Source organism: Saccostrea echinata, unplaced genomic scaffold, assembly GCF_033153115.1.
Source record: "Saccostrea echinata isolate AGI-Se365-2 ecotype Australia unplaced genomic scaffold, CSIRO_AGI_Sech_v1 ptg000016l, whole genome shotgun sequence".
Lineage (NCBI taxonomy): Eukaryota > Metazoa > Mollusca > Bivalvia > Ostreida > Ostreidae > Saccostrea > Saccostrea echinata.
Window position 1 is genome coordinate 26,859,124 of NW_026889765.1, and position 15,495 is coordinate 26,874,618.

General features: G+C 33.7%; 1 protein-coding gene across 1 annotated transcript; it reads right to left on the reverse strand.

Annotated features, from left to right (window-relative positions):
- Positions 1 to 719: 719 nt before the first annotated feature.
- LOC133188604 (amiloride-sensitive amine oxidase [copper-containing]-like) lies at positions 720 to 7,353 on the reverse strand. The gene is made up of 2 exons (XM_061324097.1): positions 6,938 to 7,353; positions 720 to 3,270 (listed from the first exon to the last, which is right to left on the reverse strand). The coding sequence occupies exons 1-2, from the start codon at positions 7,056 to 7,058 to the stop codon at positions 878 to 880; spliced, it is 2,514 nt and encodes an 837-aa protein (XP_061180081.1). The 5' UTR covers positions 7,059 to 7,353; the 3' UTR covers positions 720 to 877.
- Between the last annotated feature and the right edge of the window lie 8,142 nt (positions 7,354 to 15,495).

Sequence of the window (15,495 nt, forward strand, 5' to 3'; positions counted from 1 at the left end):
TATATATCGCGATTTGGCACTTCTGAATCCAAATTAAAATCGGACCAAAAAATGAAGGTTCAACAGTAAATACGAGTTTCACTAAAAAATATATTTTTCGTAGCCAAGGCAACACCATTCCACGGAATAAATACATATTTAAAATTATAGAATTCTATATTTCAGTGTAGTCAACTTATACTAAGTGTCATTGAAACTTCCAAAATTGTAAGAAAAATGTTTGAGAAAATTTCTATTTTAGGAATCATTACAATGCCGTTGGTTAAAAAAAAAAAGAATAGCCTGCTTAGTGCGCTTTTATTGAAAGTTTTAATAAAGAAATCGGATCAAAACTGTATAAAAAATTGCTTTTAAAGAAGGTCACAAATAATTATGTATAGTAAAAATGACAACACAATTCTCTAAAAATCAAAAACTGATATTAGGACTTTTGTAATTTGACTAAAAAAAGCACCCAACCATTGCACTTAAATAAGCTAGTTCTGTATTGAAATCAGTGGAGAGAGAGGGGGATGGAAACACCAAAATAAAAAAAAAATAAATAGAAATAAAAATTAAAAAAAAAAAAGGAGAAAAAAAAAACAACCAACAAGAAGAACGGGAGACACTCCATCGGTTTCAATTTCTCTGTCAAGAACAAAATTTCAAATTACTCTTTCCTTTTTTTAAAATATCTTTAACTTGCATACAGAAAAAAAAACATGAATAGAAAACACAACTTCGCCAAAGCCATTAACGTTGTATTACAAAGATAAAAATTAAACATATCCAATATCTATATATATAGAATGCAATATGACTGTATACTTTTTATATATCTATATAGGTAATAATTTATTAACATGAATACAATAATGAAGTTGAAATATCACAGTAATTATAAATCCACATTATGTATGCGTCCATCGAACGTTTCTGGTCCATTTGATTTCTGAACACACTTTGATTCAAAAGTGGTACCGTAAGTGTTTAAATCAATACCACCCTCTTGTTTAGGCCTAATTTTCACGGTATTTGGTGACGAAACACTGGGGCACTCTGTAAAATAATTAAAAGGAAGTAGAAAAAAGTTCACTTGACTTCCGGGAGTGGTGGTTGATGGGACGTCTTCTGTGTGGGGGATGTGTAACACACCCATTGTGACCCATGCCACAAGATCTGTATTAACAATAGAATCATTGTTTTGTATGAACTTGTCAAAGTCCAGCAGTGGGTCCCAAGGGTCATTTTGTGCATATATGGAGGTACTCATATCTTCGAAATCGTGATATTTTGTTATCACTAATGGGTATTTGGCCCAATTTGCTGCTTTAGTAACCTCACTCTCCTCCAAAATGAATTTAACTTTCCCGTGATTGAGAATTCGGTAACCTCGCTCCGATTTAAATTTGCTAGTGGCATGTTCATTTAGAATTATATCGTACTTTGGTTTCGTATTATTTAATTGTCCAGGACCAGCGTCCAGCTCATTTTGCTGAATATTTTTCTCAAAAATCATTTCAGTTTTATAGGCACCTTTAGTCCATTCTACTTTTGATTTCTGCGTTGATACATCTAAAGTGGCGTAACTATTCTGAACACCGTTGATATCCAGATCTACTTTGTAGTTGAACAGATGTTGATGTATGTTGGCCACTACGTCATTATAAATAGGATATCCAAATTTTCTCTCTTGGTATAAGGCATACGTTGCTTGAACGTACCCAGTGGCAGATGTTCTGACTTGAACAGCACCATTTTGATGAAATATGTAATCAAAAATATAATCATAGTTCCAAATGTTGGTAATCGTCCTTACGACAAGATGATAATCTACTAATCCCCCATATTCTCTGTAACCTTTTGCAGAATTTGTAAAATGACGGCGTAGTGGCATGTTTGCTGTATCTTCGAACACACAAACGGAGTTCTTAATCTTCCAAGGCTTGTGTGAATTTGTAAGGAGATCGGCATCGAAAAATACCGCTGTTTCTGGACAATCCACGCCAGGAACAAGCTCATTGCATGTGGCCCCCATCATCCAAGAAGCATCGAAATAATTACTGGTTCCTTGTACAGGCCCAAAGCCTGAATAAAACACAACAGCGTCTTGTAAGGATATTTCATACGCAATCCTTTCTTCCTGAAACCGTACATCAAAAATCTGTAGACCAGTTGAGGGTCTCATTTTGAAATTAAAGTCCCAGTGCATGTATGATACATGTTGTCCGTCAATGTGGTACCGACGCCCATCGGGTTCTACAAGCTTAGGCCCTTGAAGTGGATCAGGCATTTCACTTTGTCCTCTACGGTTGTATGATGAGTATAAATACTCTCTAGCGCCTAAAGTTTCATAGTTAATTTTTCTTAGTAAATTAACTCCTTTATAACGAGTAACAAGATCTTCAACTTCGAAAAACATCTGACCGTTGTAAACCACTTTGGTTACTTTCCATTCCTTTGGGTCGGTAGATAAGTGATCGATTTGTATTTCTAGTCCCAATGGATGCAGATAAAACCCCTCAACATCTCTAAATGACCAAAACCAGGTTTTCCTTTCCCCACTAACACGTCCTCTAGGTGCGATATCAAACCAAACCAGGCAGTCAACTCCTTTTGTACAATTATGATACGAGAGTTTATAACTTCCATATAGCAATGGATACAAATCCACTGATATATTGAACAACATGGCGTATAATTGGCCGTATTCCACATCGTCTACAGGTTTGGCACTATATGGAATTCTAGACTTTGTAAAGGACGGATTTGTCGCTAATTTATGATACGTAGGATTTGGCAACGGTCCAACAATGTATTCCTCAACTCGAGGCGGATTCAAATCACCCCTAATAATTATCGCTTTTGCTGTCCGTTCGGGCATCTTAGATACACCTTTTAAATATTTCAAAACTGCGTCTTTTAAAGGCATTAGGTGATCAATCATGTATATATACGAACTATTGATGATTGCTTGAGAAAATGGCACTAAGTTTAATGTTTTGTCGTTTAGGAGGTAGTCACGTGCTGACAAGTACTCCTTTGGAGTAAGCCCATCGAACACTTGCGGATTATCAAGGTTTCTTGGAACAACACTAAATCCTGGAACGCATGTTGGTTTGTCTAGTTTGATGACAGCTAAGATGATGACAACGACGAGGAATATGACACATAACACACTGGCGATGATTGTTGTCAGTTTTAGAACAAATAATGAAGTACATCTTTTCCCTCCCTCTGGCGCTTGACCGTCTTTGATCGAAGTCATTGTGAAAGACTCGGGAACTCGATCTGTAAAGGAACCAAAAAAGTCTTGAAAATTGGAACGAAAGTTTAAAATCCTGCGTGCACGACAACTGCGGGTTTAATATGAAGTGTTTTATATCAATTTTACCACTGCTGCCACGAAAAAATCAAAGTGTCATTATTTTTATATTTTAACTGAATCTGTATCTAGAAGATAGCTACTCAAATGAAATGGATATGGCAATAAATCAGCAGGCTATGATGGATTTATAGCCGGGTTATCAGTTTGTGAAATTCACATCCAGCCGAGAAAGTATGCAGCACGCAGTGCGCTATAACAGAGGACTGAACCCACCGTACAATTGTTCGATATCGATACACCGGATTTACGATATTAACACTATCTTAAGTACTGTTGTTTCTCGTTCCTATTATCGAAAACTCCCATTCCAGTGATTGGCTTGAGTGCATTATTTATTAACGTGATGTTCTAATATGACAACCGTGCGCTGTGCGAGTTCATTTTGTGGTTGGGTAAGGTGCAACTAATTCTGATCTTTTAAATTTATATCTTATAAATGAACGCTCTTTGAAAGAACAGAATGGCAGAATTAATTTAATATTTAGGCAAGGTAAATTGCACCAGCGAACATGTCAAATTCTGACAGAGAAATTTATTAACCGCTTTCAACAAATCATATAGTTGAATAAATTTTTTTCCTCGCCAGTAAGGATTTCTACTCTGCTCTTGTCCGTGTCTAATTTATTCAAATTTCTGGTCTGTAAATTTTTTATACATTTTATTAGTTAAGCGAGTGTTATGCCAGCATTTTCCAATTTTCATGTATTTTGGAAGAAATCTGGATTAATTTCCCATTCGCCATTAAAATCAAACAAACTGCAATTAAGACTACAAAAAGTCACTTAAAATTCCTGTTTTTTTTTTTTTTTGTTTTTTTGCAAACACAACATATAGGGAAAATACAAAGTATAAGGCTTGTGCTTTACGTTTTTACTGCACTACAGTTTTATTTTATCTGTATCTTCTTTCTTAATTTTTTTTTAACTGTGAGCAGGCGGTATTAATTCAAACCACTTTAAAGGGGGGGTGTGTGTGTGTGTCTTTTTCATATATTATACCGTAAGTATAAAAACTACATGAATGCACACAAATTAATGAACTGAGAAGTTATCAACTGCCTCGTATTTTTTTTCAAGAAATAAAGCTAATTATTTCGAAATAAATTGTACAATTGTTTGTTGAAATTTTCTAGTTAAAGTAATTTTAAAAATGTGTCCTGAAATTCGTTACATAGACAAATGGTGTTGACAAGGAAGAGAAGGATTTTAGGTGCCTTGAAACTCAAACAGTCCTTAAGAGAAGGATTTTAGGTGCCTTGAAACTCAAACAGTCCTTGAATGCAAAATTAAACAGGCTTAAAAGTTTTTAAAGCAGGGAGCTGAACAGGTTACCTTTTTTAATACATTGTGACCGACTTTTAAAAGTATCGGTCTTTTGATAATTATTTTAGAATTTAGTAATACTGAATTGTCACTTGTTATAGGAAATGGTTCATATCTTGTCATGCACTGTAAATAGTCATTTTCAGTCTCTCCTAAAGAAATATTGTGGTAGAAAAAAATGTTTTATCTTTTTATTTCATAACCGTGTTTTCTGTGGAAAAAACTCCGGTTATTGAAATGGTGAAAATGGCGTTCGGGCGGTTGCCAAAAGGGTACATCATTTGTCCGGATTACATGTACTGCTCCTACAGATTCCAAGATGAGAAGTTATTTTACTGATTGGTTGTACATTATACATGTATCAGAGATTTTGATTTTTGATAATTCATAAGAAAATAAGAAATAAATACCAGCTGTTGAACTTAGTTATTTTTTAACAAAATATTGCTTATCGGGTGCATCATTTGTTCGGTAAAACTCCCCCTACAGTTTCTGATTTTGCAGCTCAATTGTACATAAATCTGAGATATGCATACTACTTTGATTCTGATATTTGATCTTTTATGTGAAAAAAATACAAATTGTTGAAATTAGCCTTTAAATATTTTTATGCAAAATATTTTCATAGGGTACAAAATATACATTGATATTTTTGTTATGTCATCTCCTATACTTTTCAGAATAATTTGATTTATAATTTATTTGAGAAACACCAGTACTTTTCACACAAAAGAAAACCAGGTTTGTTGTCACATTGACATCCCCCTTTTCATCATATTCCACAAAATTCTTTTGGAAAAAAATCACTACTAATATTAAATAAAAATACTAATATTTTTTTTTTTTTTTTTTTTAAATGGATTAAATGCATTGATACTCCTTCAGATTTAATAAGAATTTTGATTTTAAATTATATATATATATAAAAAGAGATTTTAAATGATAAAAAAAGATTTTTGAGAAAGGATTTTATTTTTGTTTAATTTAGTTATTATCGGGGAGTAAGCGTGAGAGGGGGGTGGGTGGGTCTAGTACAATCTTGGCTAACTCAAACCGGCCTTTGTCTAACTGATCGAGACTTAAGCACAGTTATTCACATTCTATGTAATTCTACACAAATGTGCTTCTCTCTCATTTCATAAAATTGTTCATTACTATAATTAATGTTTCAGTCCTACAACAATCAGCTTAATAACAAACTCCCTAATTTCTCCAATAACGTGTTTACTGAAATAGTAATCATTAGTCGAGAGTACTATAAAAACATACTTGTATTTATGTTGCAATAGTGCAACATTCTTACCGTATCTGTTCGTATTTGTGAAGTGTACTCTATCCATTTTCGTCTGATAAAGCAATTATAGAAAACGATACACAAGTATGACTTCTTCAATCAATACAAAATGAGGCAATATTATACCACTGAATTCATACTCAGAAATTGATCAATAATATTCGCTTGGTTTCTGCCGCTCAAAGGTACAGGTTAATTATTAAATTTCATGTCACAGCACCTTTATCATTGATTTTTTTAAAAAAATAATCTTATAAAAATAGGGTTGCAGAACGGAAATGGAAGCAAAATGTATTTTCTGTAGGAAGCAAGTGCGGTTTATTTTTTGTATCTTAAAAATATAAATAACATTGGATTAAGAAAACATTGTAAGCGAAGTTCATTCTATAAGAAACAGATGAGAAAAATAGGACAGAGGATTAAATCAACACCTTCTGCTGGTCAGACATGATTATGTACATGTACAATGTACTAAAGATGTGCAGTGTAGTATGATGTATAGGATTAGTAACAAGAATGAAATGATGATAAAATCATGATAGAATTATCCTTTACAGAAAAGAGTTTACAATTTATTTTACGGATGAATAACGGCTAAAAGGAATTAAAAAGTTGATAAACAAACAGAGTTTATAATTATGACACCATGTGTATTTACATTACCTGGTTTTAGTAAAAAAACAAAAACTTGGAAGTAAATGAATACAGCAATTAAAGCATTAATTTAGGATATTTTTTTGAAGTATATATTTGAATTTTTTACTATTGAACACACGTGTTAAACACAGTAGCAAACGGAATACAGTTTTATTTTTTTTTTAAAATGTTTAAATAAATAACTGATTAGAATATACCACGTGTTAAGGGCACAGAGTCTTAAACATGCATCTATCATGCAAGAATGAGATCCGCCACTTCATTTCTTTTTGACACTGTGGAATTCTGGGTACTTACCCGGATCCTGTTCTATCTCCGGACTCTTGTCTCCGTGTGCGCCGTTCTGTTTAATGGAACCTGGCACCAACCCATACGTCCTCTTCCGACTAAGGGAGGGGCCCAGGGATACATCAATCATCTCCTCAAAAACGGGAGGTACCAGAACCGGCGAAGGTCCACAGGTGGTTACGACAGTATTTTGATTATGTCGATCCAAGAATGTATACACATAATCATAGACAGCAGATTATTTCATACAAACGCCAAAGTGATGGATCAGATATGTTGATGTACAATAAATCCTCCATTTTGATAAAAACTACACGTGCTTGTTATGAGAAAACAGCGTTATTATTGTACGGAATACTGGATGATTCATCGCCTATGGTTGCTGATGCGGAAAACGCAGCTTCTCCCTGCGGCTCGGTCAATTCTCCGGGAGAGAATTGAACAGCAAGTTTACATTATGATAGCTGGTGTGGATTATCCGGCAGACGATAAACGTACAATGCACATTCATCTCATGTGAAATACTAAATCAAAATTCAACCAAGATCCAGATGTTTTTTGTTCAAAGAGAGAGAATTGCGATTTTTAAGCACTTCTCATATATCGTTAGAATACTATTAAAATAAATAAAAATAAATAAATATATTAATAAAGCTAATAAGTACAAGTTCAAATTTTGTTTACATACAAGTTCAAATTTTTTTTACATACAATACTATTCTTTTTCATTATTATTGACAATTTAATGTCCCGTAAAATATAGGCTCGCAATTATTTTCATTATGCTTACACACGTGCAAGACAAAATATTTCTTTGTTAACGTAAGAAAACTTAATGAACAAGTAAATTTATATTGAAAAACTTACTTTTGAAGTGTTAAATTTAAAGATTTTTTCAGGGTTACAGAATTATAAGTTTCTTGTATCAATATTGCTGTTTATCCATTTTATAGCGGTAAGTTGTCAACATGGCTTGATTTAATTCTCCTGTAAGTTGGTTAAATTATTTAAAGTAAAAACAAATGTCTGTTGTCGGATATATTGTCGCCCATTGACACCTACTGCTGTCAGAGATATTTTCGCCCATTGACACTTTCATGTACTGTTGTCGGATATATTGTCGCCCATTGACATCTACTGTTGTCGGATATATTTTCGCCCATTGACACCTATTGTTGTCGGATATACATGTATTTTCGCCCATTGACACCTACTGTTGTCGGAGATATTGTCGCCCATTGACACTTTCATGCACTGTTGTCGGATATATTGTCGCCCATCGACACCTACTGTTGTCGGATATATTGTCGCCCATTGACAGCTATTTTTGTCGGATATATTTTCGCCCATAGACACCTACTGTTGTCGGATATATTGTCGCCCACCGACACCTACAATGTACTTTTGCAGGTGACAGTATACTGGTGTGCCTTGATGGCGTTAATTGGTATTGACTGAGTCGACAACAATGTGTGCTGGCAGCATCCGCGTACATGTATATTTACAAATTTACAATTACAGGTGGAATCCTCGAAGGTCATTGAGAAGGTAATCATCGCGTACTACGATAGTCCAATATGTTCCTTTAAATCTCCGACCACCAATGCTTAATGAAATATGGAGATAACGAACAGTACTCAAGCTCAAAATCCATTAAAACAATACAAATCGGGAACAGAGCAAACCTGAACCTCCTAAAATATTAGAGGTGGAATCAGGTGCCATGGAGGAGTGAGCATCCCCTGCCGACCGGTCACACCCGCCATGTGCTCCTTGTCATGATCGGGAAAAAACGGGAAAATCCGTAGACATTTCAGTGTGTAAATAATCGATGGTCTAACAATTGTATATATATATAAAAAAAACAAAAACAAAGAAACAAGCAAACAAACAAACGTTGTTTGTGTGAGACATAGATCGTTAAACACTTTTCCTTGTGTTGTACGAAGATGGTACGAAGATGAGACAGTTATTTAGTACATGTATAAGCGGGACTAAATTTTCATGAAATTTGGATTCTAGTAATACAAATACTTGCGACAGTGAAATTTTCGCGAGCAGACGGTCCGGATTAAAAATTCCGCCAATCCCACTTATATGACTCCAAATTGGAATATTATTGTCGCTCGTATTTAGATTGTTCTCTTTCATGGAATAGGAATAAAATGAAATATGTTTTGCAAAAAATTAATAAGGGGGTGTATTTCCTTTAAAACTACATCTCCCTTTATTTTTGTAATGTATCAAATCATATAAACTGCCAAAATATAGACGTACCACTGTTTTCCACGTGTCGCTAAATAGGCTAATGTTAACTGGAGTTCATTTTTCCGATACAGAAGAGTGTAAACAACAATCATCAGCATAATTCAACCCCCTCTTTTCAGAGGTCAAAGTAAATATCATTCGTCAATTGATTGATAAAATCTTGTCGCTATGAAAGCATTAACAAGCGTTACAAGAACTTATCCTCCCTTAAGAATTTAGGTGGAAACGATAATTCATAAATTAGTTTCCACTTTAATACAACCTTTATAGGTATTTAAGTATATATTTGTTTTTGCTGTATGGCTATTGTATTACCCAAAAGGCGGATACATTGCCGGATCAGCAAGTCTCTACCAAGCCCCTATCTCTGCTGCTTACAAAAATATTAACTATTGTAAAGGAGAAACTTCAGGCGTACTGTGCTACAGCATATTCTAGAAGTGATGTAAATCTGATGTGGATTCTCAAAAACTCCAAAGAACTGTTAAAAAAATTTAAAATCACCAATTTTTCCCAAAATTTAATAAATCAAAAGGTACGACTTTTCCACATATACAACCTTTCCTCTAGGCTTTTTGATATCATAGACGTCTGCTTCTTCAAAACAAATGGAACTCGAAATTTTTAGTATCTTGTGATGATTGGCCAATCATCAAAATTGCTTTGTTAAAAATCACTCTGATTCTACACACAAGTACGGAAGCCGGTAGGTGCCAGGTAGAAAAATATTTTATCTGGCGGCCGCCAGATAACTTTCTGGCGGCCGCCAGAAAAAATATTTTTTCTACCTGGCACCAACCGGCTTCCGTACACAAGTACTCTAAAGTTGATTTTAAAAGGATGCTGGAGTTTTTCATTGACAACATTTATGTAGTCTTCGGAACCCAAGACCATAAACTGAGAACAGACTTAAGTCAAAATTTCGAATCGATATAACTTTCCAAATAATTTTGATAATTAGATTTTCATCATTTGTTTGAATTGAAGTGTTTTGCACATTTGCAAATTTTTAAGCTAATACATTGAATGAAACTTAAGATATTAAAAATTAAAATTTTGACTTAAGTTTGTTCTCAGTTTATGGTCTTGGGGTCAGGGCTTTCAACAAATTGTTGGAAATCCGATTAGCACTTTGTGCTCCTTTATTAGCCGACCTGATTTTATATTTATATGTATAATTTTTTCAAAACCATCTACATGAGAAGAAAACAATTGTTTTAGCCTTCAACTCGACATCCAGATGTATCGACGACGTTTTATCAATTAACAATACTTACATGTACTTTCATTCATCTGTCGAATCGATATATCCCAGTGAACTTGAAATAAAAGACAACACAGATTCTGCCACATCTGTTTCATATTTGGATGTTTAACTGACTATAGACAATAAGGACAACTAACAACTAAATTGTACATGTATGACAAACGAGATGACTGCAACTTTTCCATCGTCAAATAATTATTTATATAGTAATATTCCGCTATCACCTGCATATGGTGTAAGCGTCTCCCAACCTATTACTCCCAACTCGGTACGATCATTTTTTTAAACAGGCTAATGACAAATAAGTTGATGCTACAGGGATTTTAGCAACCTTTGTTTTTAAGTCAGCATTTTGTAAATTCTATGGTCGTTATAATGACTTTTTTAGCCAATATAACCTATAAATGGGTCTTATATTGGCTGGCGTGTTTCTTACATGTACCAATTGTTAGGCCTTTGTTTTTAGTCCCCTACCGGTGAAACCGGAGGGGACTATAGGTTTCCTCTGAGTCTGTCCGTCTGTCTGTCTGCCTGTCTGTCCCACTTGGTTTTCCGCACTTTTTTCCTAAACGTTTGTAGATATTGAGCTGATTTTTGGTATGTAAGTGTATCTTGATTAGTTACAGATCAAGTTTGCATTTCGTCCCGCTTCAATGATTTTTGACGGAATTACGACCTTTTCAATTTTTCAGGGTTTTCCGCATTTTTTTCTAAACGCTTGCAGATATTAAGCTGATTTTTGGTATGTGACTTTACCTTGATGAGTTACAGATCAAGTTTGAATTTCGTTTCGCTTGATCGATTTTTGACGGAATAATGGCATTTTCATTTTTTAACGGGAACCAGATAACACTTGCCGGTAGGGGACTAGTATTGCTAATGCAATACTCTCAGAATGCTTGATATACTAAATTTGACTACGAAATGTTCCGTCTACCTGTTCAATATATAGGGCCTATGGCGGGTGTGACTTGTCAACGAGGGATGCTTACTCTCCTGGGCACCTGATCCCAACTCTGGAATTTCCGGGGGTCCGTGTTTTATGCCCTGTTCACAGATTTGTATTGTTTGTATATTCTTTTTTTGGGATTGATCACTTTTCATTATCTTCACCATTTTTTTTTTTCATTTATACATTAAGAACATAACGAGTCTATTCTCTGAAATGTTTGGTAACGGATGTTAAAAAGGTTTAATTAAATAAAGAAGTGATCATATCTTTTCATTTATAATCTTAAAGTGTTCTTTATAGTTTGGGTGGCACTTGGCGTTAAGAAAATGGAACACTGATTTCATAAATATCGAGAAAGAAAATAAAAAATAAGTATATGAAAAGAGAAAGACAAAAAAATAAATCCTATCTTTCTGCAGAGATTCATTTTGATGTGCGTCCTGCGTAAATTACGCACAAATTTTACTCAGGACGCATTATTTCAATAAATGTGCATCCCAATGGACGCAATAAATTTACAGAAGGACATGTACTATTTTAAATTGTTTCGGTATAATCTGATTCAAAACTTGACCGATTGTATCATATCCACGTGCTAAGCGATATGCATGAACGATTTTAACAGGTATAAGGTTGCCAACAACAGGTCAGATTTCACAACTGCAGTTAAAAGCAATTATCAGAAAATATTTGAAAGTTAGATAGCATAGTTCGATTATCACTGATTATGTCTATACTGTGGAACGTTTCTGAAGCGAATGTTATACCTTTGTATTTAAGCTGTAACCTGCATGTATCATTGTTTTTTTTTCTTTTCGTTTTTTCCTTACAAGCTAAGAAGTATAAAATTTAATCATTTTAATTTCTGACTATTTGTCATTTCTTCTTAAACTTTTTTTTTACTTCATTCTGCTTTTGTGCATTTTATGACTGATACAATGTGTGGGATCGTATATACGATCTAAAAATAGAACCAAAGTGCACAGTGGACAATATATTATTTTTTATGATACAAAATCATGTACTCTTACTTGGACAATTGATAGTAAAAGTATAAATCATTCACAGCTACAATAAAACATTTGCACTTTCGTGCAATACCCTTTTTTATTTCACCAGAATTTCCTCTGTATCATCTTATATACGGTACCCTTGGATTTGGACCCATTGATTTTGGCACGGGAATCATTGTTGTCATTAAGAGGGGTCCTTTGGACCCATGATAACCATTTTCAAAATGAATCACTGCTTTCTGTCAACAAATTATCGTAAAAAGAGCTACAAAAAGAGATAAAAGTATTCAAAAGGTTCAGTTAACATTCGTTCCATTTTACGTTCAATGTTTGTACAATTGTACAAATCTCTTCGCATTAAATATTCATCAAGCTAAAAAAAAAAACACTTCATTCATGGTTTTGAAGCATACATTGGTATACTCTAATAAGGTAATAAATGTAAGAGAACTTCAAATGTCCATTAAAAGACTTTTATATTATTCTGCTGTCGTTTAGCAGATTTGCATCTATTTGCACTAATTTGTTGCGCATTCGATATTTTGTAAATTTAATTATAATTGGTATTATTTTCAATGCTTAAATTCAAAATATTTTTTTTCAAAGTAAAACAAAACCAAAAAAAAACCCCAAAAAACAAAAAAAAAAAAACAAAAAAAAAAAAAACAAAAAAAAAAAAAACATTGAATATCACGACTTCGTATGTCTTTAATTATTGCTAAAACGAAACAACGTTTTGACACGGTTAACATCCGTTACTCTGGTTTCACCCTCTGTAAAGAATCTGAGATTTTCAAACACAAATGTGCTGTGGATTTTTTTTCTTCAGAAAATGCTTCATGGGTAATGCCTTTTTGGAAAACCAAATTATGATAACGATCTTGCAAAATTATTTTTCTATCATTATTGTCACTGCATGAAATGGGGTAGCAATTCTGAAAATAGCTAAATTAAGCGAAGATAAAGTTCATAAAATTTAAAATTTGATTTACAGTAATTATGGACAGTTTCCGACGAAAATGGCATAAACCGTAGAAACATAAATTTCGATTCTACTTTGATAAAAGTAACCCTTTAATTTTATCAAAATTGATTTTTTTCCCATCTCCATCCCTAAAAAAATGAATATAAATGTGGATGTAAGAGATCTTTTGAATTAAATGTAACAGAGTTATCCCTCTTAGATAATAAAATAGATTAAAATCATTGATTTGCCCCTTTTTTCATATCAAATCAACATTGCCTTACCTCAGGGGTTATTTTCTTTGCAGAGCTTGATTGGAAACTCCACGATTGTTTTTGAAAATCTTGTGGGAGTCGAGATTAATTAAGCTTTTGCATTTATCGATTCCAGCTACGACTTCTTTTACAATCTCCTTTTGCAGAGTTGTCGTTCGTTCCTTTCTCAAACAACCTCTGCAATGGGCTTTTTTATATAAGGTTAAAAAAGCATAATATTTCAAAGATTATTTCAAATTTGATTAACTTAAGAATTTTGTATATGTATTTTAACTGTTTACATATTTTTAAATTTTGAGTCCGTCGGATGGGACGTTAAATGGTGCCTCGTGTCAAGGATAACAACCCCCTTGGCACGTAAAAGATCGTTTCTCTGGTTTTCGAAAAAGAATAGGCTCACTGGGGGCCGCCTGAGAAACCTAAAACTTCATAAATGGGCATATACACTTAATTTGATCGCCGAAATATGGCTGAAATATTGCCGACTCGGCGTTAAACAATAATAATCAATCAATCAAATTTAATTAAAAGTTCTAGATCTATATCTTAAAAGACATACATTAGTACAGGAATTTAGTTATAATGAATGAAAACAAACGCACTATTTCCTGTGCTTATCACTGTGATATACGCGAGCCAACGACAGAGGTGAATGTATTTGCCGAAGGTAGAGAGTGCGTCTTTCTGTTTCCGGAGCACCCCTTTCCAAACATTTCAAATCAAAATATGAATCTTCAGAATTGTGTTATATTCAACATTACTATTTTTTAAACAATACTAATTCATAATACATGTTTGTAAAAAAAAAAAGCTTAATTATTAAAATAGGAATATGTTCATTTAAAAGATTTGTGACAGTTGCTTTAGCAGTATAAAGTCTGCATTCGCTTTCAAAGCATTCAGTAAATATTTATCATAGATTGTATGTCTTTCTCTTGTATCTATCCTTGCTTTTCTTGCCTTTCCAATCCGACATTTCTATAAAGCGAAGTTAAACTTAACCAAATGTTTTTCGATGGAATGCCGTCGGTTTGATTTCAGGCGTTGGCGAATCTCAAAATGTAGTAGTTAATCATCACTAGCTATAGACAAGAGCATATTGTTTACACAAGTTTAAGGGCACATTCTACAAAGAAAAAAAGGCTGCATGGATTGGTATATATGCTGAAAGGAAAGAGAAATGCATACATAAATATATAAGGATAGCATTTATTACTATGCGACACAATTATATACATGTAGTTAAATACAATGTTATGCAGTATTTTATTCATAAGTATCACAAATCAAGGCATAATATCAAATCAAACGATATTTTAGAATCGCAATTATTGACTGTAGGAAGTGGAGGATTGAATTTTGAATTCAAAATTCGAAAGACAATATTACGTATGTCGTCATCCCGTATTTACAGCAGCTGATATCATTTTGAGCATGCAATTGATCAGATGGCTGATTCTTCGGGGGTGAGATTTAACTCCTCCATAAGAGCTTGCCTCTGTAGCAACCTCGAATGATAAAACGCCGTTTAATATATTTAGCAATTGCAACGCTTAATGCAATAAATTATTGCATTAATAGTTGACATTCTCAATCGCTAATGATATAATTCTATCATTAAGCGACGATTTAGCATTAGCCGTTGAGAATGTCAACTATTATGCAATAATTTATGGCATTAAACGTTGCAATTGCAACGCTTAATGATATTTCTATCTTTAAGCGGCTTTTATCATTAGCGGTTGCTACATGCCTCGCTCATCAGTGGTGTTTGGTGTCCGAAGTCAAATTTGTCGATCCATTTCGTCCCATAATTGCTTTACTGGAG

Excerpts from the sequence above, each read along its gene's own strand:
- LOC133188604 (XM_061324097.1), bottom strand. The coding sequence starts at position 7,058 with ATGATTGATGTATCCCTGGGCCCCTCCCTTAGTCGGAAGAGGACGTAT. Across the intron at positions 3,271-6,937 it reads GGAGATAGAACAGGATCCGG|ATCGAGTTCCCGAGTCTTTC; the intron begins GTAAGTACCCAG and ends GTTCCTTTACAG.